The following is a 21970-nucleotide window of genomic DNA, read 5'->3' as shown; positions in this document are numbered from 1 at the left end:
GGGAAGTAATCAAACATTTTTTATCTTCTTTTCCAATTCATCAGTGCATTTTCCACGTCTCCTATCATGAACTTCAATGAGATATGTGGTCTCCCTCATTCCTCTGACTACAGTCCCTTTCCTTTGATTATGGAAGCAGTAACTGAAGTGGTTGGCTCATGTATTTCTGAATACTTGATTACGTTTGGATCAGGATCCTTCAATAGTTTACTCGTATCTTTTCCAAGAATCTCACTGTTTCCATGATCTCTTCCCCATTCTATGTTATTAGTGTTGGGGTAACATATTCACCTTTCACCTTTGAGAGATTGTTCCCTTTGAAAACTTCTGTGTTATTATTTGTTCTTTAATGATTGACCTTTGATATTTTTGTGGATTGATTGTGGAATATTACATTGGTGCCTTTTCCTTTTGATTATCTTTTCTGTCATTTTACGGACCACACTTATTAGAAATAATGGTCTGTTGCATAAGTTTTTTTTTTTAAAGATAGGCAGAATTTTTGCTCTCTTCCAATCCTTTGGCTCTAAACCCTCTTCCAGCAATTTTTTCATCTTTCCAGTTGTCAGGTTATATCTTGTTTTTCATGTTTCACCTCCTCTACTCCAATAGATCTGCTTTGATTTACCTAATTCAAACTACATATCCTGTGCTTATCTTCCTTTAAGGAACATATATAACAACAGAATTAATTTTTTCTAAACAAGTTTTTCATAGCTGATCTGTTTTACATACAAATAAACTTTATCTGAAGAAGAATGTATATATGTTTAAATAAATAAGGTACAGAGTAACATGTTAACCAAGCAAATTACAAGAATGTGACTTTTGGTTTTTATTTACCAAATCTTTCAAACATACTGTGATTTTGAGATGCTTATACTTTTTCACTTTGACAGGAGAATGGTGCAAACATTGGCATAGAAGATGACAACTGCAGCGTGCCTCAGTATTCTGATTATGATGTTGATGATATTCAGATCTGCCGCCTCCAGGGGTATGACTTGACTTATGCCCTTTACAACAGGTTCCCAAGTTAGGGAATCGTCCACCAGTGTGAGCAGATTGAGACCCCCTTGATATCAAATACAAATTCAGGAACAGGATGCCCCGCTGAACACCTCTCTCTTGGAGGTGACCATTGCACTGGAATGCCATGTCAGAATATGAAAGAGTTGAGGTGCTCAGAAGGAAGGAAAAATGCACAGTATCAGTGCCAACTTTACATGTTGTCAAGGGGATGCCAACTGCTCCAATATTTCCTTCATTTTATCTTTCTTGGGATAATTATCCCTGCTGTAGGTAGACTAGCATTAGTGCAAAAGTCAGCTGACTGTTCCAAGGAAAATCTTGCTTACAATATTACCACATATAGGAATTTGCCAGTTGTCAACATTACCAGGAAAGTTTCTGCCACAATTTGGATTTATTTCCATAATTGTGTGGACTGTGATGCCATTTCACGTTTAATTTTTGAACCAAGTTCATCCTGCCACCTAAGAAGAATCTTCCTTTGGTGGCGGGATGCGTACTCCTGAGTTAGCCCTTTGCAGCAGTCTTCATGATCAGCATATAACCACACTTGTGGCAGAATTGGCCACTCCCATCCACTCAGGATGGTCCTCCCCTCTTGCACGGCAATAGTCCGTTGGTTCCACATCCTCTGATACAGTGCATACACATCCGTATGTGGGATGAAATGCTATGAGTATGTGGATATGACCAGGTTCTTATTGCAAGGCCTGGCTCTGATGACATTACCAAGGCTGTAAGTCAGTCTTCTTACAGCCAGATAAAGGCAGGAGCCCAGTGAAGGTAGAATGGTGGGGTAGCATGTTGGCATCATAGAAGGGGAAAATCAGACTTGTTAGTGTACATTTTCAGTTCTGGCATCACTGAGGTTGTTGGCAGACATTCTCGGTCCCAATTCTTGCATAGCTGAATGTTGGTGAGCAAAGACATTCAATTCTGACATCATTCATTATCAGCAGACATTGTTGCTCCCACTTCTGGCATCATTGTGGTTAATGATGAACATTCCCAGGCTCATTTCTTGCACTGCATTGAAATGAAGATATTAAAAGTTCCCATCGGTGCCTAATAAGCGTAACATTTCCTATTTTCAACACTCAGTCAAAAAGTATATTTTTCATTCTTGTTTCCTCTGTATTTGCAGAAACTTAGGTTAGTTTCATTTATAGATAATATATTGGTAAAGAAAAAGACTTATGTAATGGTCTTGGTTTTTCAAGTGATATGCTGATAATTGGAAAGAATATAAGTAGTTAATGGAAGATAAATGCTCTTTAATATGATTAAAAGTCATATAGTTGCACAAATGTTAATGCAGATTTTAGATATTTTCAGAATATAGGAAATGGAACCTTATTTTGTGGGAATATTTATCTGAAGTTTCCAAGTCTCTTGCCACATGCCTATTTTCAAGGTGTAATGTCCCCCTACTTTGCAACCTGTATGCTTCTGGACCCACTAACAATGTTTTTACCCTGTAGTCATCTTTTGCCCCACAAGAATTGACAACGATCAAGGTTCATTGCTCCTAAAAATACTATTCAGATTATTGGTATTTGTAGCCAAAAGACCTGTATGATGTGTGTGTGTGTGTGTGTGTGTGATTCTCTGTCAACTCAATGACTTGTCCCTTGGATACCCTTTCTGATTTGCCTGATATTTTTAGGAAGGTTTTTCAGGATATTATGAAGCTGTGCCAAAAGTTGATTATAAAGTCGTTATGGTTATGGAGGAGCGAGCTCTCAAAATTAGAGATTAGTTCTCTTTTCCACTTGAAATTTTATTTCATGGCAGATTAAAAGATTTATCTCTTGAACCAATTTTGAAATCTTGCAAATAATATTTTTCTAGACTTTCCGACTGTGGCTTTGTAAAAATGTGTATCAGTTGTCATATTTTACTTAAAGGTTTAAAGATGCTTTATTTTTTTCAAGAGATATCCAAAGGCTGTATGCTGATAGATTCAGTTCTACATTTATTTGTTTACTTAGTTACAGTTGTGTACTTTACAGCTTCACAGTAACCTTAAGTAACCAAAACTTTAAGCTGTAATTTACAGTGAGCGAAACATGGCATATTTGTAGATTTTTTTATTTTAAGCTAATGAGCTAAGGATGAATTAGACTTTTATGTTCTTAACACTACCTCGCTGACGTGGGAAATGGCGAATAGTACGAAAGAAAAAAAGAAAAAAGTGTGCACTACAAAAGTAGGTTGATTGTCTGTTCATTATCACCTCAGAGTTGGAGGAGTGAAGATAGAAAGGAGTGCTTTTTAGGAGATTAGCAAGTGTTTTGGCAGTTTTGATACAGTTGATCAAATCTCATTGCAAAGGAATATGAACAAAAGGGTGAGTAATTTGGCAATTGAGGATATAACTAGGGGGCATAGGGTTCCTGGTTTATGTGGAAAAAGGAAAATGCTTGTCAAAGTGAGTGCCAAAAGAGTAATGATAATGGTTTGAAAAAACATCTTTGCACATGGGTTGGTTGGGATAAGGTTGTTTTTTTTTTTTTTGTAGTTATAGCTAGTTGACAGTTGTGTATAGGTGAGATTGTTCAATATAAATGTGTTGAAAGGGGCAGTGAGTGAGATCTCTCGCTATTTTTATGGTGGAGGCAAGTATGAAAGTTTATGATGGTTTTAGAAGAGGAACCAAGAGAGATTCAGTTTAGATTGGCAGAGGATGATAGTAATTGGAGCTGTGGGAGTGGGAGAGAAATGGAAGTATTTCAGGGAAGTAGTGCTTACAAGTGAGTATAGTACATGGAAGGTGGGAATTGAACTTATAAGACAGGATTATGAGTAGTGGAAGAGGAATTGCTATAAGATGAGGAAGGAATGAGAGATTAGGAGTATTGTACAAGAGAAAGTAGCAGGAAAAAAAAAGATATAATAGCTTAAAAACGGTAATTGAGATATAGGTTTAGGTTAACAAATTTCAAAAACAAATAAATTTTTTTGTAAGGAGATGAATTTGTTTAAGGAGACCGAAAGAAGAAATGGGGGAATGCTGATGATGCCAGGTGGGGAAGTGGTTAAAGGTAGAGGCTTAAAAGAAGTAAAATGCATATTTTAAAGGATTGCTGACAGTGTTAAACCACAAGAAGACAGTTGGTGTGTTTGGGAAATGATGATATATGAAGTGAGAGTCATGGGGAATGGTTTAGTTAAATGAGGTGGCGATGAATGCCTTCCTTCAGATGAAATGTGGCAGGAGTGGATGGGATTGCAGTTGGGTTACTGAAGATTTAGCAACTGTTGTTGATTGGTTTGTCAGCTATTAAACATTTGTGTGGCTCATGGCAAGGTATCTGAGGACTGGTGAAATGCATTGTATGAAGATCAGGCAAGGTTTACATCCATACAACACTGAAACACAGAATAACACTACAGGACTTTAAACATCCATACCCATTAACACCCGGTAATTTTTTTACCCTTAGGTGATGTGATCCTAAGCATTTAAAGCTGTACTGTACCACTATTAAATGTAGCATATACCCAGCAACCCAATACATCACCCTTGATTTCAGTCTCCTTGTATCCTTAGAAACAAAGATACTTCCTTTAATATCATATTCAAAATCCCTGTTATTGTTTTCATGGTTTTAGGAGGTACATCCTAATTTTGAGAGCTCAAATTCCAAAACTACTAAGATTTTGTTCAAAAACATTGGCAGATATATGATATATATACAGGAACTTTTTGAAGATGGTTACCATGGGAATACTTGAGCTGACATGTAAAGACCCCAGAACCCTTTTTTGGGGCTTCTTCAGCTTCAGGGCTGTACTTCACATGTGAACAAGGTAAGGAAGGCACCTTTGGGCTAGGAGGGTCCTCAGTGAGGCTGTACTTCTCTTTGTCCACAAACTATGATGTAGGCACATTGAAGCTGACTTCTCGCACATGTATGAAGAATGTATGGGAGGAGAGAACATTATCTCGGAGAGCATAAATGGGTATGTTTGAAAGAATAGTAGTTCCAACAATGTTTTATGGTTGCAAGGCATGGGCTGTAGATAGGGCGGTACGGAGGAAGGAGAAGTGTTGGAAATGAAATGTTTGAGGACAATATGGGGTGTGGCGTGGTTTGATCGAGTAAGTAAGGAAAGGGTATGAGAGATGTGTGGAAATAAAATGAGTGTGGTTGAGAGGGCAGAAGAGGATGTGTTGAAATGGTTTGGACATATGGAGAGAATGAGTGAGAAAAGATTGACAAAGAGGATGTGTTGTGTCAGGTGGAGGGAATATGGAGAAGCAGGAGACCAAATTGGAGGTTGAAGGATGGAGTTGAAAATATTTTGAGCGATTGGTTCCTGAACATACAGGAGGTTGAGAGGCATAAAAGGAATAGAGCGCATTGGAACAATGTGGTGTACCAGAGTTGACTTGTTGTCAATGGACTGAACCTAGGCATGTGAAATGTCTGAGGTAAACCATGGAAACATCTGTGGTTTTGGTGCATTATGCATGACAGCTGGAAACTGTGTGTGAGTGAATGTGGCCTTTTTTGTCTATTCCTGGCACTTTCTTGCTGAAGCAATGGATAGTGATGTGTTTTCCTGTGGGGCGGGTTAACAACAGGAATGCATGAAGGCAAGAAAGTATGAATATGTACATATGTATGTATGTAATGTCTGCATATGTGTATTTATATCTATGTATATGTTGATATGTATATGTATGTACATGTGCGTATGTGGGCATTTATGTATATATATGTTTACGTGAGTGGATGGGCCATTTCTTCATCTGTTTCCTAGTGCTACCTTGCTGGCATGGGAAACCGATTATGTACAATGATATAAATATAAAATAAATTTTTCTTATTTATTCACCATTTCCTGCATTAGCGAGGTAACGCTAAGAACAGAGGACTGAGCCTACGAGGGGAAATCCTCACTTGGCCCCCTCCTCTGTTCCTTCTTTTGGAAAAGTAAATACCAGAATGGAGGATTTCCAGCCCCTCTCTCCCACCCCTTTTAGTCACCATTGCAACTCCCTCAAAGGGGGTGGCCATAGTATCTGTCTCCATAACTTAAGAACTCCAGTGCCACTTTAGCATTTTTTGCTTCACCCTTAACAGGCCACTGACAGAGGGCAAGTCTTGCACAGTGTTTGCAGAGGCTCCTACCTAATATTTCTAATGAATACTTGTATCTAATGCTGCAACCTATTACTTCTACTTAATGTTACTACCTAATGCTCCTGCCTAAATCTTCGTACCTACTACCTCTATCTACTGCTCCTACCATTTTGCCGAAAGGCAGGAGTAGCACATAGTGCTCATTGCAGGGAAATCTAGAGGTATGAAGAATCAGCTGAGTGAGTTAAGTGTTGTCATGTGTTACATATGATAAGGAGAGATTGTATGTTTGTGGACAGAATGACAGTAGTCCACATGTTAGTGAGGAGGAAAGAAAAGACAGCTCCCTGGGTCAGAGGAGTGCTACTTGACAACCACTAAAGTGCTGGCTCACTAAGCAGATATCACTGACTCTTCTGATACCCAAGTGGGTAGCACTGCTATTGTACCTAACTGGTTGTTGGCTGTTTCCTGTCTTAGTGAGGTAGTGCCGGGAACAGACTAAGAAATGGCCTCATTTGCCAAAATCCACTTAGTAATGTATAATACACAGAAACCACAGCCCATAATCCATGACCAGGCATTCAATGCCTTTCTCTATTTTCCTCTGACTGCATGATTTACCCTGGGTCAGTCCATTGATGGCATGTTGTATACCACATTGCTACAATTCATTTTATCCTATGCATGCCTTACCCCCTGCTTCATGTTCAATCTCCAAGCACTCAAAATCTTTTCCACACTGTCTTTCCATATCCAGTTTGGTCTCTCCCTTTTTGTCCCCTCCACTTCTGACACATATACCTTCCTTGTCAACCTTTCCTCACTTTTCTCTCATATGTTTAAGCCATACTTCACAGGAGTTCACATTTCCCTACTACTGGAAGTAGTGCAGCCTTGGGTGGCAGGAGCCTGTGGAAAGAGGTCCTGGGTAACACCAGGATTCTTTCTTAGAAATTGGTCCTGGAGTAATTTTAGATAAACACACACACACACGGAGTGAATCCTTGCTAGAAATTGGTCCTGGAGTAATTTTAGATAAACACACACACAGAGTGAATCTTGCTATTTCAACATAATAGGGTGAAGCAGTTGTCAGATTAGCCAAGACTTCAAACTCCTAGAGGTCCCCTAGAGGGGGAAAAGAAAATAGAAATATTAAGGCATCTCTTAACTTTGTATGTTTCTTTGTCAGTCACTTCCTCAAAGTTTGCTGAAGTACTAAATGCACTCTTTATATTAGACCATTTCAGATGAAAATCGAATTGGTGAAGGTTCACTTATCCAAACTATACATACATACATATATGTACATGACATTTGTTTTACAGAAGAAATAGTTATGTTCTAATTACTTTCTGAACTTACTGAGAATTTAAAAGAGAAGTTTGATTGTCCTCTACATACATATTAGTCCTTTATATATGATTTCTGAATTTTTAGATTCACTTTTAACATTGTTTTGAAATTTTTATGTTTGGGTGAGTTATACATGAAGGTGTAAGTGATATTCAATTTACAGAATTAGCTCCTCATTTTTGTGTTTGATTATTATGATTTAAAGGTATATTTTGGTTATTATGATTTAAATGTATATTAGAATTGTCTGATTATGATTCAAATGTATATTAGAATTGTCTGATTATTATGATTTAAATGTATATTAAAATTTGAAGAAAATATTAAACATTTTCTTTTATGATCTATTGAATTGTTTAGGTGTGATATTCCTATTTGTCAGAATTTTTCCCAGGCAAAGATGACCTCTTTGATGGTTGTTTGAAATAAAATCCTTATTAGGAATCTGTTTTTCAGCTATTATTTTGTCCCTGAGAACTGAAATTTAAGAATAATAGGCTGGATTATGAAACAAGGAAAGTTGAAAGTGGTGGAAAATAACGAATGTAAATGTGATAAGTGACCTCATTCTAGTGATGCACGATGGTTGACTACCAACTTTGTGTTGGACTTATGTAAATGTCACTATTTTAGCTACTAACAGTGCAGCCAACAAGATGATGGCACCCAGATAAGAGTTGTGTTTGTATATTAACTATCTCATCTTCACAAAATTGATGTGTATTTGCTTCAATATCATTCAGAATGTTTCAATAAGGGGTAATGGTTGCCTTTTTAGGACATTTTTCTTGAATAATAGACTTCTTTGGATAGTCTAGAATTTTGAGGGTTTTCAATATGCAGTGCAGATTACCATCAATGGATAAAGAAAAAAATAAATTGATAAATGCGATATTTCTCCAGTTCTGGAATTCAGTTGGAAAGCCATACCTTTGAGTTTAGAAACAAACAAGTGTACAAAATTATGTGATGAGTACTTCCACTTATTTTTCTTCCTCAAACAAAAAACTATACTTTAATTAGAATAATAAAAGTCAAAGACACTCTTTTTGAAATGCTAATGGAAGAAATTGAAAGTTTTCTTCCTAATAAATGCAGAAAATGTTAACTGATGCATAGAAGACAATACAAGAAATGAAGTATGTGAAATGAGAACAAGGAAGGCATGTGTCAAATTGATAAAACTGATGTCCTTAATCAATGACATTGCTGTTTCTGGAATATGTGACAATCAAAACAATATTATGAACTGAGGTTGCATTCTTAGGCAACAGATTGAAAATATTTTGACAAAAAAAAAGGAAAACGTCAAATCATCGGAATATAATTTATAACAGTAAACGTGACAGCAAGATGATGGATGTGAGTGATTAAGGCTTTACTTTGTCTGTTCCTGAACTACCTCAGTAATGCAGGAAGTGGTTAGCAAGTATGAAAAAAAGGTTGAACAAATTTATGGTGTATGGTACTTGAATGACAGTCCTACTGTGAATGAGTTTTAGATTGTGTTTCATTGGAAGACGAGGTTTCCCAACAATTTTTTTGTTAGGCACTGTGGATGAATTTCATGGTAAAATTATAAAAAAGTACTAAGAGCTTGGCTTCTCAAAATGGTGAAGAAGGTTAAACAGATGCAGGTCAATGTGGCAACAACTCCAATAGAACTACCGTAACTTCAAGATGGTGGTAACATTAATCAAGGTAAAACTGGTGACAGGAATATTTTTATTTAAAAAGCACAATATTTACTTTACTCTTTAACAATGTCAAAATGATAATTCCAAATAAGAGAATACAGAAAATAAGGAAAATGCATTTCAAAAGCAGTAGCCTTGAAGAATAAATCATCCCAAAAATCACAGGAACAACACAAAAACTGGTACAAGCTGTTCAATGACTACTTTAGTTGGTCTCAAAACAAAATTTCCAATGAAATCTAAAGGTAGGGCAAGTCAATTAATCCACAAATAAAGTGTTGTAATTACAATAATTACAGTTTTTCCTTTTCATTATGGGCACATGCAGAAATTCACAGAGTAATTTGTAAATTGAGTATGGAAACTGAGTGGGATTAACAATACCTTTTCCTACTCAGATTTACTTCCAAAACATCATGCAAAATCTGGCTTACAATAAAGTGTTTGGCCATGGTTTCTGAAATTTTGCCTATTTCCAAGTTTTGCTAAGTGACAAAGTTTGAAAGGGTAAAAAGAATTAAAAATGAAATTAATGGCATTTTACTACTTTATAGATTCAAGTTGAGCTTTGGTGTGTCTGCTGATGATGCAACAGTTTATGATTTCCTGCCAGCAAATAACAATGCAGATGAAGGAGTTTAGGATACAATCTTTACTTCTTGTCAGCAGCTCAAGGCAGAATTCCTTACATGGGAAATACTTTTGGTTGCACATCTTGCATGGGTCACTGAAATTAAACTGAATACTCAATTGTACTTCACAGATGTAACAATCAAAACATTGAATTATTCCAGCAAATGGCACTCACCCACATTTGAGGCATTAGATATTTGTACAGAAAAAAAAAGTTTCAAACTCATTCACAGATGGATCATTCAAAACCATATGCCACATTAGTGAAGGTCATTAATAGCTCATATCCTTATAAGGAAAAGTACATATAATTTTGTGAATACAGTGCTGGTTATTATAATGGGTGAGAAAGCAAGGTTTGAAACAAGCCAGTTTCAGGAGGGACCATCAAAGTGAGAGTGACAGAGTCATAGTGCGTTTCCTACCACCATAGACGCTGAACATCATCTCAGTAGGAAGAAATACAGCCATGATGTGTAATAATTTCTCTCCTTTCGTACATTGATAGCAATCATCTGAAGTTCTTGATGCCAATATGTAATGCGTTCCTGGCTAAAAACTTAACCTCGTCTATGTATCACAACTAAGACACTAGTTTTTTCTCTGAAAAAATGAGGGAATGACACCTTCCACAGCTGCATGTGGACCACAGCATATGAGAGAACACTGTGTTGATGCATCTCCTAAAGCTCCCAATACCAAACAACGATAAACCCTGCTCTCAAACACACTTGCATGCGACTGCAAGGACTATCGGCAACTCTGTATTTGCCTTACATTACCATTTCAGCACAACTTTACCACTGACTGCTGGCTCCTATCCCACCTGTGTTCACAGTATAACCTAGACAAAAGTGATAAACTGATGTCTGGCACAGTTTCAAAGGATAATACAGGACTCTTTCATCACCCAAATCTGCAGACATAACTAGGAATATCGAGGCACCTTATGTATACATGTTCCAAGATGCCCTCTTTGCTACCTGATGCTATTGCTGCCAAAAATGGACTGTGCCAAAACATCCATGTTGTGCTTCACATGCTTATTGGGCTAGTCTCTATGGCAACTCTTGAACACTTCTTCAGCACTCTTCACTGCCTGAAGAAGTTTCCATGTAGCCAAATGACTACTTAACACCTGACCAGCCTCACTTTTCTCCACATTCACCAAGGTGCTCATGAAGATGCCATTGTAGTAATCAAGGAGTATGAATCCATCCATGAGACTGTAAGTCTTGCCTTTGTCTCTAAGTTATGATTCTATGCACCGAGGTGTGCATTTTCATATAATTGTATATTTATGATAAACATATGCTGACCTAAACAAATGACAAATCTTGTTTGCATAGCTGTAAATATCTGGATACACCCATATTGTTATACAGTTCTCTCATTATGTACACATTATATCTTGCACAGCAACAGCACATTAGCCATCTCCCACCACCTTAGGTCTTCACTTGTAATAACCATATGCTATCTTGGTCTCTATTATGTCTGTATCTAAAACCCTTACAACTTTAAACCCCATGCACCACAGTGTATCTCAGATTTTTAATAGTCTCTGTATAGCAGATTTTTCATATAGAAATGATCAAAATTAAGCACCACTCAGCCCCATAGCAGTAAAGACACCATACACTTTGAAAGATTAGGACTTTGTTCCAGTCTTTTCTTCCAGTAAATAACGACGGATATATGCATTAAAGTTTCCTAATCTCCCTTTCCATACTTGTTCTTAGCAGTCAATGCTAAAAATATCTCATTTTTACTAAGCACCTATGTTAATTGCAGATCAAAAGAAATTTGAAAATTACACTACCTTTCTGACAGTAGAAATCTAGAGGACGATTTTGGGATGACCTCAAGGAATGAAGACAATTCGGTTCTTGCAAAATCTACAAAATACTCCTCCAGTCCAAGGCCCTGTACTTCGGGCAGTTTCTCTTGGTGATAATCAAAAGTAGTTTGGTCGTATGTCGGTGGTGGTGTAGTCATCTCATCATTTCCGGGGTAGAGTCCAGTGGTCATTGTAAAGTCTGGAGGCTGTGAAATATCGGCTTTTAATGTTACTGAACCAATTTAAAATGTATGAGGATAAGCTGAACTTACAGGGATGAAAAACTTGAAAGATCAGGAGGCGAGTAACTGTACACATACATGACACCAAATTAGATTTTTGATTAAAGTAATTTTGGGCTATAACTTAGAGATTTGAAAGTTCACCCTGAAAAAAGGCCAAACATTTTTTCCTTATAAATTTAAGATGTTGATTGCTTACCGTCACATCCATATCAGCTCCCAACATATTCTTGCCCTCAGTTTCTTTGTCTCCTCCTGCATTTCTTTTCAGTAAAAGAAATTCATCGTAGCTAGGCTTGGTACACGTCACACAAAGCATAAAACAACATACCTATGAATGGCAATGAGGTGTGTTAAAGAAATACTTTCATGGTTATGTTCAGTGTAACAAGACAATTAATTGTATAATTACCAAACGACTTTCTTGAAGCATACCATTTATATATAGGCTAAGATAGAGTTTGCAGCTTAATATATAGAAATACTTAATATACGCTTGTAGTCATATGAACAGTCTATATATGTGAAACTATTAAGCAATTCTGTTTAGGCCTCTAACAAGAGAACTCTTTCCTCTAATATCTATTTAAGATAACCATTGATGGCACGATCACTGACGGGTGACCAGTTCAGACGTCCCACTGGCTTTGTATCTCGTGAGGCTACATCATAAACCCCATAGACAAGTCAATTTCTTCAAAGTAGTATCCACAGTAAGCAAATTAATGAAGGCAGGCGCTACAGAGAAGAGGTACAACTCGATAGAAGGCTGCACAGACGATGCACCTTCATGAAGAGGGGCTTCACATAGAGTTGATTTTGTGAGGATAGGTTACACATATCACGTAAGTTCATGATAGCAGTTTCCATAGGATATAAAAGTTAGAGGCATACCATCTGTCTCTGGATATATTGTTACTACACGTTCGTCGCCTCACGCCCTGCTTGAGAAACTTGACATCTACCCTATACCAACTTTTATTTCTAGGGGGGCCACATTTCCCCTAATCATCCCTCTACAATTTCAATTTTTTTTCCACATGAATCTGCGATGAAAGTATCTCAATATGATACAAATTCCGGAGCCCCATGACCAGTCTCCCGACTTGCCCCTTCCCCGTCTTTATTATTCGATTATCATGTCATTTTACTTAAAGCAGAAATCTACGTGTGCACCAACTACGCACAGTACTTACATAGACAAAATACATCTTGTCAACTATATCACAAGTTCACAAATATGTAACTTTAAGGAAATAGTCCTGCACCAAATAGAAGCCACTGTTGATTTGCAGACAAGTTACCCTTCCTCAGTGACAGAATATTCACAGCCAAGTACAGTGACTTCAACTCTCGGGATAAGGGAAATACATTAGGAGGTGTGACTTGAATGCAAAGACGTTATTTAAAGGTATAACAGTCACATAAGTAGCGTCATCTCATGGCGTGCAGTTACAATCTGAAATAACGATGATAGAAAATGATAAAAGTCTGAGATTACTTGAAAAGCACGGCTGTATGGGTGACTATCATATCTAACTTCCTCTTTCTTTTTTTTAGAGGTGCTGCATTGGGATTTCTGACTACTTTATGCAAGAACTTTTCATATATGATGCTTAGACAACGTATGCGTCAGTGGTTTGATACGATAATTTCACTATATTCCCTGTTACATCCACAAATGTCATGGATTATCTACACATCCCTTATCTTTTTATTTGTGTTTTTTGTCTTGATTTTTTTCTTTGCTGTTTAAACTTTAAACCTTGAACGTGTTAAGGTAACGCACTGATCATTTTGAGGAGTAATCAGGTTGGTTTCACTATGAATCTCCACCAAAGGACCAGGTTCAGGAAACAGCACAAAAATGCAGTATATTGAGAGATTCTACGGGACACCCTGTCGAAACGACCATCCCTGCTGCTTACGCAGTATTCCGTCCTGAAGGTCCTTAGGTTTGATGCCACTGTGGGAGACACCTCAATGTCTTCCGGGGAGGAGCTGTATAGACATTTACCTGTTGCTGAATGTCCTGTAGAACGACGGGGCACGATCCTTTGCCTTCCTTGGACACTTTCAGCCTGCCATGCACCAGGAAACAATGCGATGCACACCACCTTATTTGCAGTGATGTTACTTGTGATATACAGGCATGCTACACGGTTGCAGGAATAAGATATAGTATAATTCCAGCATCTTTCGTTTGCCTTATGGCAAAGTGATCCTTCGGCCATCAGATGAAGCGTCTTCTACTGCAGGTGACCTTGTTGTCACCATTAAAGCACTCACGTTTCTTTCCTCGGGGGATAAACTCTTGCCAAACAAGTTCGTCATTTGGCTTCTACGTTACAGGCGATGGGTAGATCTGTATCTCTCCTGTAGGTTTCTAGCCACCTGGGAATCCCAGGTGTCGTTGTGCAGATGAGCCAACGCGAATTGGCTCAGGGAATAGTGTAAACCACCAGGTATCTTCCTCCCATATGATATTCGAGAAACATGACATAAAGGTGATCGGTTTAGAGTAGCCTGTTACATAATTAGGAGCACCTCTGCATGCAGAACACTCTGGCTCGAGTCTTTGTAAATGAGAGTAATGATGTACTATGACCGTGATTTGATTTTTTTATATTTCAAGCTCTTTTTGATTAATCATATCTCTTTTCTTTCATAATATCAGTACTTTTTCACGACTTACATAGTATTCATCTGAGTTAAGACCGCTCAACAAAAACGAAATAAGATTTATATTATATCTACTCATAAATATAGTACTATTTTCTATAATGAGTTTTTTTGTTTTCATTTTCTATGATGATTGTGTTTAGTTAGGGTTGTGCGCCTTGAGATGGCGCCCGTGTCGGCACCTCTAGACGACACATTTAAAACAACGTAAGCATACCACAGTTGCATGTCATAGTGTATATCTTTTGTATTGGGGCCAGACGTTAGTGTCCCTGCTTGCATTTGATTGGTGATTTAGCAATGGAACCAAGCTGCAAGAGTAACTCATGTTTCTATTGGTGCAGAACTTTCACACTGGAACTGTTGACAGAAATGACGTGACCAATCACTGTTAGTCTCCTGGGTAGGTTCCTCAAGTCGTAGTGAACTGGTCCATCTATCAAAATGCGTTTTATAGCTGTAAGTATTCATTGTTTATGTTAATTTTCAGTGATTTGGTGTTCATTAGTGACTGTAGTATTGCTACAGTTTCAGAGAAAGCTAAGTTGTAACGAACTAGCTCTTTGATTGTAGTTTACGAAATTCCGTCCTTTTTTTTTTTGTAAATATTTGGGTTAATTACTGACAGTGTACATAAGTTAAATCCTAGATGTGGATCATGAAGATGCACTGTTTTTATGGCACATTAACACGACTGTTATACATATTTGAGTAAATGGTTAGCGAAGAACATTACTTAATATGAAATTGAATTTTCTCGAGTGATGAAAGATGGCTGATGCTTTGTTGACACTGAAGCGTGTCCATAAAGTCGAGAGCTAAGCACAAGGTTTGTTTTTCAAGAATGTGGCGATTAAATCGCCCTTGTTGTTAATCTGTCTTCATATTTTAACTACCCTAAAGAGGGTGTCATCACATGTTGTAGATTAAAACCGATAATTTCTACAGGCAATCAGATGTTAGTTTGGCTGTCTACAGCGGTAGTTCGAATGGGTGGCCGATTCTTTACATGCTCGGGTAATACCCAGCACTATCAAGGTCGTTTATATAAGCTGGGAACTGTTAGTTAATGGCAGTAACCTAGAACTAAGTCGTAAGTTGTAAATCGTGCATGGTATACTAAATGATTTGCTACATATTGAGAATACCCCGAGGCACAGTCTTGTGTCGATCTCTGGTTTATATAGGTGCTTATTCGGTCGACCGAATGCATATATGGCCAGAACATTAGCTTTTTTTTTTTTTTTTTTTTTGCTTTGAGGACGTCCCGTTTTTATTTTATGCTCCCATCTTGTGGTCTGCTTCATCGGAAGGTAAAACATGCGAATGAGCTGCACCAAACGAGTCTCGTGTTACTTTCTGAATGGGTATTGCAAGTGTAATTACCAGACACTGTGTCTGTAATGTTCTGGGGAGGGAGTCTTCATTTTTTATTTCCAAATCTGTTATCGGTAGTGGGGCCAGCATTTCAAGATGTTTGCATTTTCAAATTTATTTTTGATAATATGCGAACATGAGATTAGTGTTTTTAGGGGTTAATGGCCGTTTAGTCTGTCGTGTTGATTTATTATTATTATTATTATTATTATTATTATTATTGTAAGGGGACATGTGTGCGAAGTTTAGTCACGGGTGTAACTTTTATATTTTGACAAATACTGAACATTGCAGTGGCAGGTTGAATTAAGGGCATGTATGACATCTAGGGCTCTTGGAAATTTTTCAGGGCAATGACCTACGAAAAGTTTTTTTTTTTTTTTTTTTTTTAGCCCTTCCCAGCCTATTACTTCGACGGAATGTTTTGATTTTTAGTATAGTTAATTTTTTTTGCCAACATTAATATTTGTATAATTGATACTTTGAAATTTTAACATCTGTTGCTGACTTCTTATTTGACTACATCCCTTTCGTCATGGTATTTAGCATATATTCTTTGATATGTAACTTTTTAGGAATGGAACTTAGAGGATTGAAAAAAGGGATTTGGTATGGGCTTATGGAGAAAAGAGTACTCCCAGGTTATGGAGTAACACTTCTCCCACCCTCGGCAAGTACCAAATTTTGTATTACTTGTGCTGTATGTTAGTACTTATCCCTGGGGATAGGGGATTAAGAATACTTCCCACGTATTCCCTGCGTGTCGTAGAAGGCGACTAAAAGGGGAGGGAGCGGGGGGCTGGAAATCCTCCCCTCTCGTTTTTTTTTTTTTTTTTTTCAAAAGAAGGAACAGAGAATTGGGCCAGGTGAGGGTATTCCCTCAAAGGCCCAGTCCTCTGTTCTTAACGCTACCTCGCTAATGCGGGAAATGGCGAATAGTTTGAAAGAAAGAAAGAAATGTTAGTACTGCATGAAACTTATTCGTGGAAGTTTCATGTATAGGAGTGTGAATGAAGACTTATAAATGTTTATAAATGTTCAACTCTGTTGGTCATTAAGATTATCCTTGAAGTGGCCTCGAATGGTTCACCTGCCCAGAAACCCAGCAACCTTATGGTTTCCATAGCACTAAGATAAATCTTGGCTGTTAGGGAGATTATGAGCGACTTGATGGCTTTATTGATTGTTTACCTGTGATGTACTTAATCCTTGCAACTATCTCTATATTTATTAGTATTTGATGAGAGGTAATGCACTGCAAGTTATGTCGTAAACTACATTAACATTGCAGAATCACCTTGTATCCAAAACTAGTGATACTTCTGAGCTCGACTGGACAAATGTCTTTCCTTCAGCAATTATAGGTAGATTGAGAGAGGGAAAGGTCATGGAAGTTGTGGAAAATTGCAACATCCAAAAACGATGTAATCATGAATTGTAACAATAGCATATATTACAAATTACTAAAAATAGGAATGCCTGCTGATATGGGTAACTGTTTGGAGTTCATGTCACTAGTCTATCTATACCTCTGATGCCCATTCCCTCCAAAAACTCCCATCAAAGGGTGGCCATGGCTAAAGTCTTCACTTATCCCTGTCCTTATGTGCCTCCTTGCATGCACCATTCCATGCTTTCTTCCTCTGTTTCTCACCTTCCAGTATTCCTCCATCCTATTCGCCCATGTCACAGGTGGTCTTCCACTTGCACCAACCCCTTTAATTGTGCTTTCATTCACTCTCCTTGTAAACTCCCAGTCTTGCATTCTTTCCACATGCCCAAACCACCACAAAGTATCTCTCATACACCCTTTCATTTCTTTCTTCATTCCATCTAGTCACACCACATTCTAAGATACATGATTTCCACAGCAAGGATTTAGATCTCTGTGCCTCATTACATGTCCATGTTTCAGCTGCATAGATCACATTTAGGAGGAGTATGCTGTCCCTTGATGCTCTTTGATGAATGCCTTTGAGTTATTAAACTCTGGACCTAGAATTACACTTTTTTTTTAAGCTAGTTAATGAATCCACATAAATGTGGGAAGTATTTTTGTATTTATTTTGGATGCGAAGACTGTTCATCATAGTTTTTGCACAAATTCAGTTTATTTGCCATACTGTGTTGAGATAAATAAGTCCTTGATATTGTTTTGATGAGCATAACCCTGAAAAATTATTACTGTAATTTCCCATTCACAGGTCTGTTGCTTTATACTTGGTGTGGTGTGTGCCAAGCCTAGCTGTGATGAATGTCCTATGAAAAGAAATGCAGAAACAGTGGACAAGCTGATGGTTGAAGAGGCTGTTGACTTCAGGTTGTTAGGAGATGATAATCTGGATGTAACGGTAAGACAATCTTTTAATTTCTTTTGCAGCTTAGGAGGGAAATTATGGTTTACTTTCAGGCTTGAAGGAAGTTTGACCTGTTTCCATGGTAACATCTCGAGCCTTATTGGAGGTAAAGACCAAAATGACAAATGTTAAATATTTGGGGATTTTCGTCATATCAGGTTTATCTCTGGATAGTCTGATTCTTCAATGTATGCTAGCTAATCTATATTCCATAACATTTTGAACTGTTATTTAAAAAGTTTAATCATATAAACATTATGGTTGTTAAAAACCTGGTATTCCACAGCCTCCTGTCTCTATGATGAAAACTGAAGACAGCTCTGCAAATGATGAGAAAGTTACAACTACAACACCAGGTTATGAACAAACTGCAGACTATGACCATCGAGCAGAAACTACAGCCGAGGGGCAGGACCTTGGGCTGGAAGAGTTTTTTGAAGATTTTACGAGAACTGAAATGTCTACATTTCTCGAAGTCATTCCCAGTTCCCTCGGCAGACGTCTAAGATTCGGAAGGTATTTTAACTTTCATAATCTTTGTTTTTGCACTGATGAGTCCTCTACTTTTATTGCAAGAAGATGAAATTTAAGACAAAAATCTTTTATGGTGGTATGTTTTGACTGCCATGGCTGATGATTTCTCTGTTCAAAACTGCAGGGCACAAATTATTGGTTTTGGGATGTCAAAATGCATAGGGTTTCAGGTCTGCATGATAGCAGTGTGATCATAGCAATATGGTACAGATTTTTCTTTTTCTCATCTTTGCACTGCATTGACTGGGATCTCCTGAGTTAATTATTTTATGTTGTATAATTAAGCCAAGTTTACTGGGAGTTGGCCAGGATGCAGTATTTTTTATAACAAAGGATGTATTATATAAAGTAAATGGAATTTAGGTAAAACTTGAACCATTAGGCAGTGTTGGTGACAGCAGATGAATACAATAGTCAAGTGGTAGATGGCTTGGTTATTGCTCCTCTTGTATGTAGAAAATATGTTGAGGCTAAATCATTGGTTGTCCTGTTGATTGATGGAGTTGAGGATAATGAACAGCTGAAGGTCATTAAGGCAAAATACATGTGAACAAATTATAAGGAGTCTACAAATATGGTGAAACTTGCTGCTCATAGAATATTCTGGTGGCTTGGGCATTTGGTTTTTTGCACTCTGTCACACCATGCTGTTGAACTGTATATGCATTGTTTGTTGCAAATATAGCTGTCACTTTTGATGTTAAAATAATGGAACAGGTCATTACAACATAAGCGAAATCATTAACTAGCATCTAATGGGCACCTCTTAGCTTGGTCAGATCTTGCCAGCATGAATGTCTAACTATTCATCTATCTTTATCTCTGATGTCCGTTCCCTTAAGGAACTCCCTCAAGGGGTTGACCAAGGCAAAAGTGTGTTTATAACAACTCCTCAGCCATTTCTAAGCTTTTAGTGCCTCACCCTTAACAGGCCACTGGCAGAGGGCAACTTTGGCAATGTTTTCCAACTTGATCACTTTACTAGACATTTCATACATGTTAGGAGTTGAGTTCTTTAAATGGGAATACCTATTATATGGTAAGATCTTGGAGGGCATCCATGTTCACCATATATCTTTACTATAGTTTTGTCCCAGTATGACATCACACATCAGTTTACACAATTTTAATTTCTTCTAGAACCGAACCTACTATTCTCAGAAAATGCTCAACCAGTTCATTGACAAAATATAATTGCTTTACTGTCTTGTTGCTGCTGAATGGAAGTAAAACAAAAACGAAGCAACTAGTAGTGGTTTGGGCATGCTGCAGCTTTTAAAATGAATTTTTTCCATATATTGTGGATAATCTCCTCATTTGGTAACTTTCATGGTTATGCCATGAGAATGGAGCATGCGTACTTGAGATAATCACTCATAAAATAGATACCAGAAATATATGGCATGCAAAAAGTTTAGGCTAACATGTATCCACCATGTGAAGTATTACAGTACCCATGTATTTGACTTTTTCTGGCATCTAAATACACTTGAAACTTCTCTTGGGCATTTATCCTATTTAGTACAGTGTTACAACTTTTGTTAGGTATGATGACTAGGCTTTAGACCAAACTCAAGAGTTGGATGAAAGGTCATGCCACCATACCTAAGAAGGTACCATTGTCCTCAAAGTTTGTTCTGTTTTGATATTTTGCTGTAAAAATAGCTTACTTTTGTAAATTTTTGGGCAAGTCCAAGAGAACAGCAAAAATGTCTTCACAGATTCCTCTGTGCAGTAAAAGTAATTTTCTATTCATTTTCCAGCCATCCATGCAAGAAATGCATCATCATGTACTTGAAATGTAAGGATATCTGCCTCCAGTTGTTGCCGGAGAGTGTGAACCATATCCTAGACTCCTTCGCTTGCATTATTACATGCTGGCAAAGGGTCACCACCTGCTGCATTGCTGGCAGACGAAACAGACCACAACCACCGTCTACAGAAAAATAAAAAGCCATTTGCTTTGTTTTTAAGAAATCCTCTTGCCACCTCTTTCCAAACCTTGCTATATGCAGTGTTTGTACTTGGGAACCATTACCAAATGGTAGTTATTGTAGTTTTGATTTCATATACTGCTTTTGAAATAAATCTGAAAATCAAAACTACTTTAAATACTCCGAGAATGTAGGCATATTGGCGTCCATCATCAGAATGTCTATATAGAAAGTGTCCACAAGACCTAACCACCTGCTTTGTCTAATAACTGAAAACATTATTTCAACAAGACTGGGACCCATTTAGCAGGAGACTGGAAAGGACTCTTCGACTCTTCTCCTTCATAATGTGCTAGCTTTAGATAAGGCAAAGCTGTGTATGAAGACTAAAAATTTCAATCTACAATATTATGCATAAGTGGCTGAAGCGCTGCAGCAACTATAAAAAGAACAAAACTTGTTGGCAGAGCACCTAATATCACCTTCCTTTAAATGATATATATATAATTTTTTTTTTCTTTTTTGGTACTGTATGGCATTTATCCAACTACAGAAACATGACCATCCAGTGGTCAGACCAGTTGGCTGAAGTGGGTCAAGGGCCCTCATCAGACCTGCTGACAAACAAGTTGTTCAGAGATGGAAAATTGTACAGTATATGATTTAATACCTTCATCATAACAGCATGACCCCGGTGTATGATGGCCTGGCCTTTGATCCTGACCCTGAAGGATCAGGTGTAAGGTCAAACCATCATTCATGATCTGTATAGTTATGCTAAAGGGTTAAGTATTTTCTACTTTGCCAAATATTAGAAATTTCAGTGAGACTGTATAAAGGCTACAGCCTTTTTCAGAATGGAAAAAAATAATCCTTTTATGTTCAGTGGGGATAGGGGAGAAAGCATACTTCCCACATATTCCCTGCATGTCCTTGAAGGTGACTAAAGGTGGGGGGGCCTAGAAATCCTCCCATCTCGTTTTTAATTTTCCAAAAGAAGGAACAGAGAAGGGGGCCAAGTGAGGATATTCCCTCAAAGGCTCATTCCTCTGTTCTTAACGCTACCTTGCTAACTCGGGAAATGGTGAATAGTATGGATGGAATGTTCAGTGACATCCAGAGAGAAAGAGTAACTTTTCTGGGGAGTTTTGTTTTGTGTGGGTACATACCTGGTGAGGTGGTTTTTAATG

The 21970-nt window shown here is 37.6% G+C and overlaps 3 protein-coding genes across 5 annotated transcripts in view; 2 read left to right on the top strand and 1 right to left on the bottom strand.

Annotated features, from left to right (window-relative positions):
* Nucleotides 1-7934, top strand: part of SamDC (S-adenosylmethionine decarboxylase) — a 51656-nt gene extending 43722 nt beyond the window's left edge. For both annotated transcript variants that reach the window (XM_071677083.1, XM_071677082.1), the window contains one exon: nucleotides 900-7934. In XM_071677083.1, coding sequence (XP_071533184.1) covers nucleotides 900-1040 — 141 coding nt within the window. In that variant the 3' untranslated portion in view covers nucleotides 1041-7934. The remainder of the gene's footprint in view (nucleotides 1-899) is intronic.
* A 1258-nt stretch (nucleotides 7935-9192) lies between these two features.
* LOC139757056 (uncharacterized) lies at nucleotides 9193-13254 on the bottom strand. Of its 2 annotated transcripts, none has more exons than XM_071677085.1 (4): nucleotides 13093-13251; nucleotides 12096-12227; nucleotides 11637-11860; nucleotides 9193-9908 (listed from the first exon to the last, which is right to left on the bottom strand). In XM_071677085.1, exons 1-4 carry the CDS (start codon nucleotides 13105-13107, stop codon nucleotides 9725-9727), a joined length of 555 nt encoding a protein of 184 aa, XP_071533186.1. In that variant the 5' UTR covers nucleotides 13108-13251; the 3' UTR covers nucleotides 9193-9724. The 2 variants fall into 2 exon arrangements, with proteins under 2 accessions (XP_071533186.1, XP_071533187.1); XM_071677086.1 differs by lacking the exon at nucleotides 9193-9908 and adding an exon at nucleotides 9927-10417 and having other exon boundaries at nucleotides 13093-13254.
* Nucleotides 13255-14883: 1629 nt separating this feature from the next.
* On the top strand, nucleotides 14884-20948 carry LOC139757054 (uncharacterized). Its single transcript, XM_071677081.1, has 4 exons — nucleotides 14884-15037; nucleotides 18160-18306; nucleotides 18599-18828; nucleotides 20610-20948. The coding sequence occupies exons 1-4, from the start codon at nucleotides 15023-15025 to the stop codon at nucleotides 20794-20796; spliced, it is 579 nt and encodes a 192-aa protein (XP_071533182.1). The 5' UTR covers nucleotides 14884-15022; the 3' UTR covers nucleotides 20797-20948.
* Nucleotides 20949-21970: the final 1022 nt, after the last annotated feature.

Source organism: Panulirus ornatus, chromosome 24, assembly GCF_036320965.1.
Source record: "Panulirus ornatus isolate Po-2019 chromosome 24, ASM3632096v1, whole genome shotgun sequence".
Classification (NCBI taxonomy): Eukaryota; Metazoa; Arthropoda; class Malacostraca; order Decapoda; family Palinuridae; genus Panulirus; species Panulirus ornatus.
This window is presented reverse-complemented; position numbering and strand designations above follow the sequence as displayed.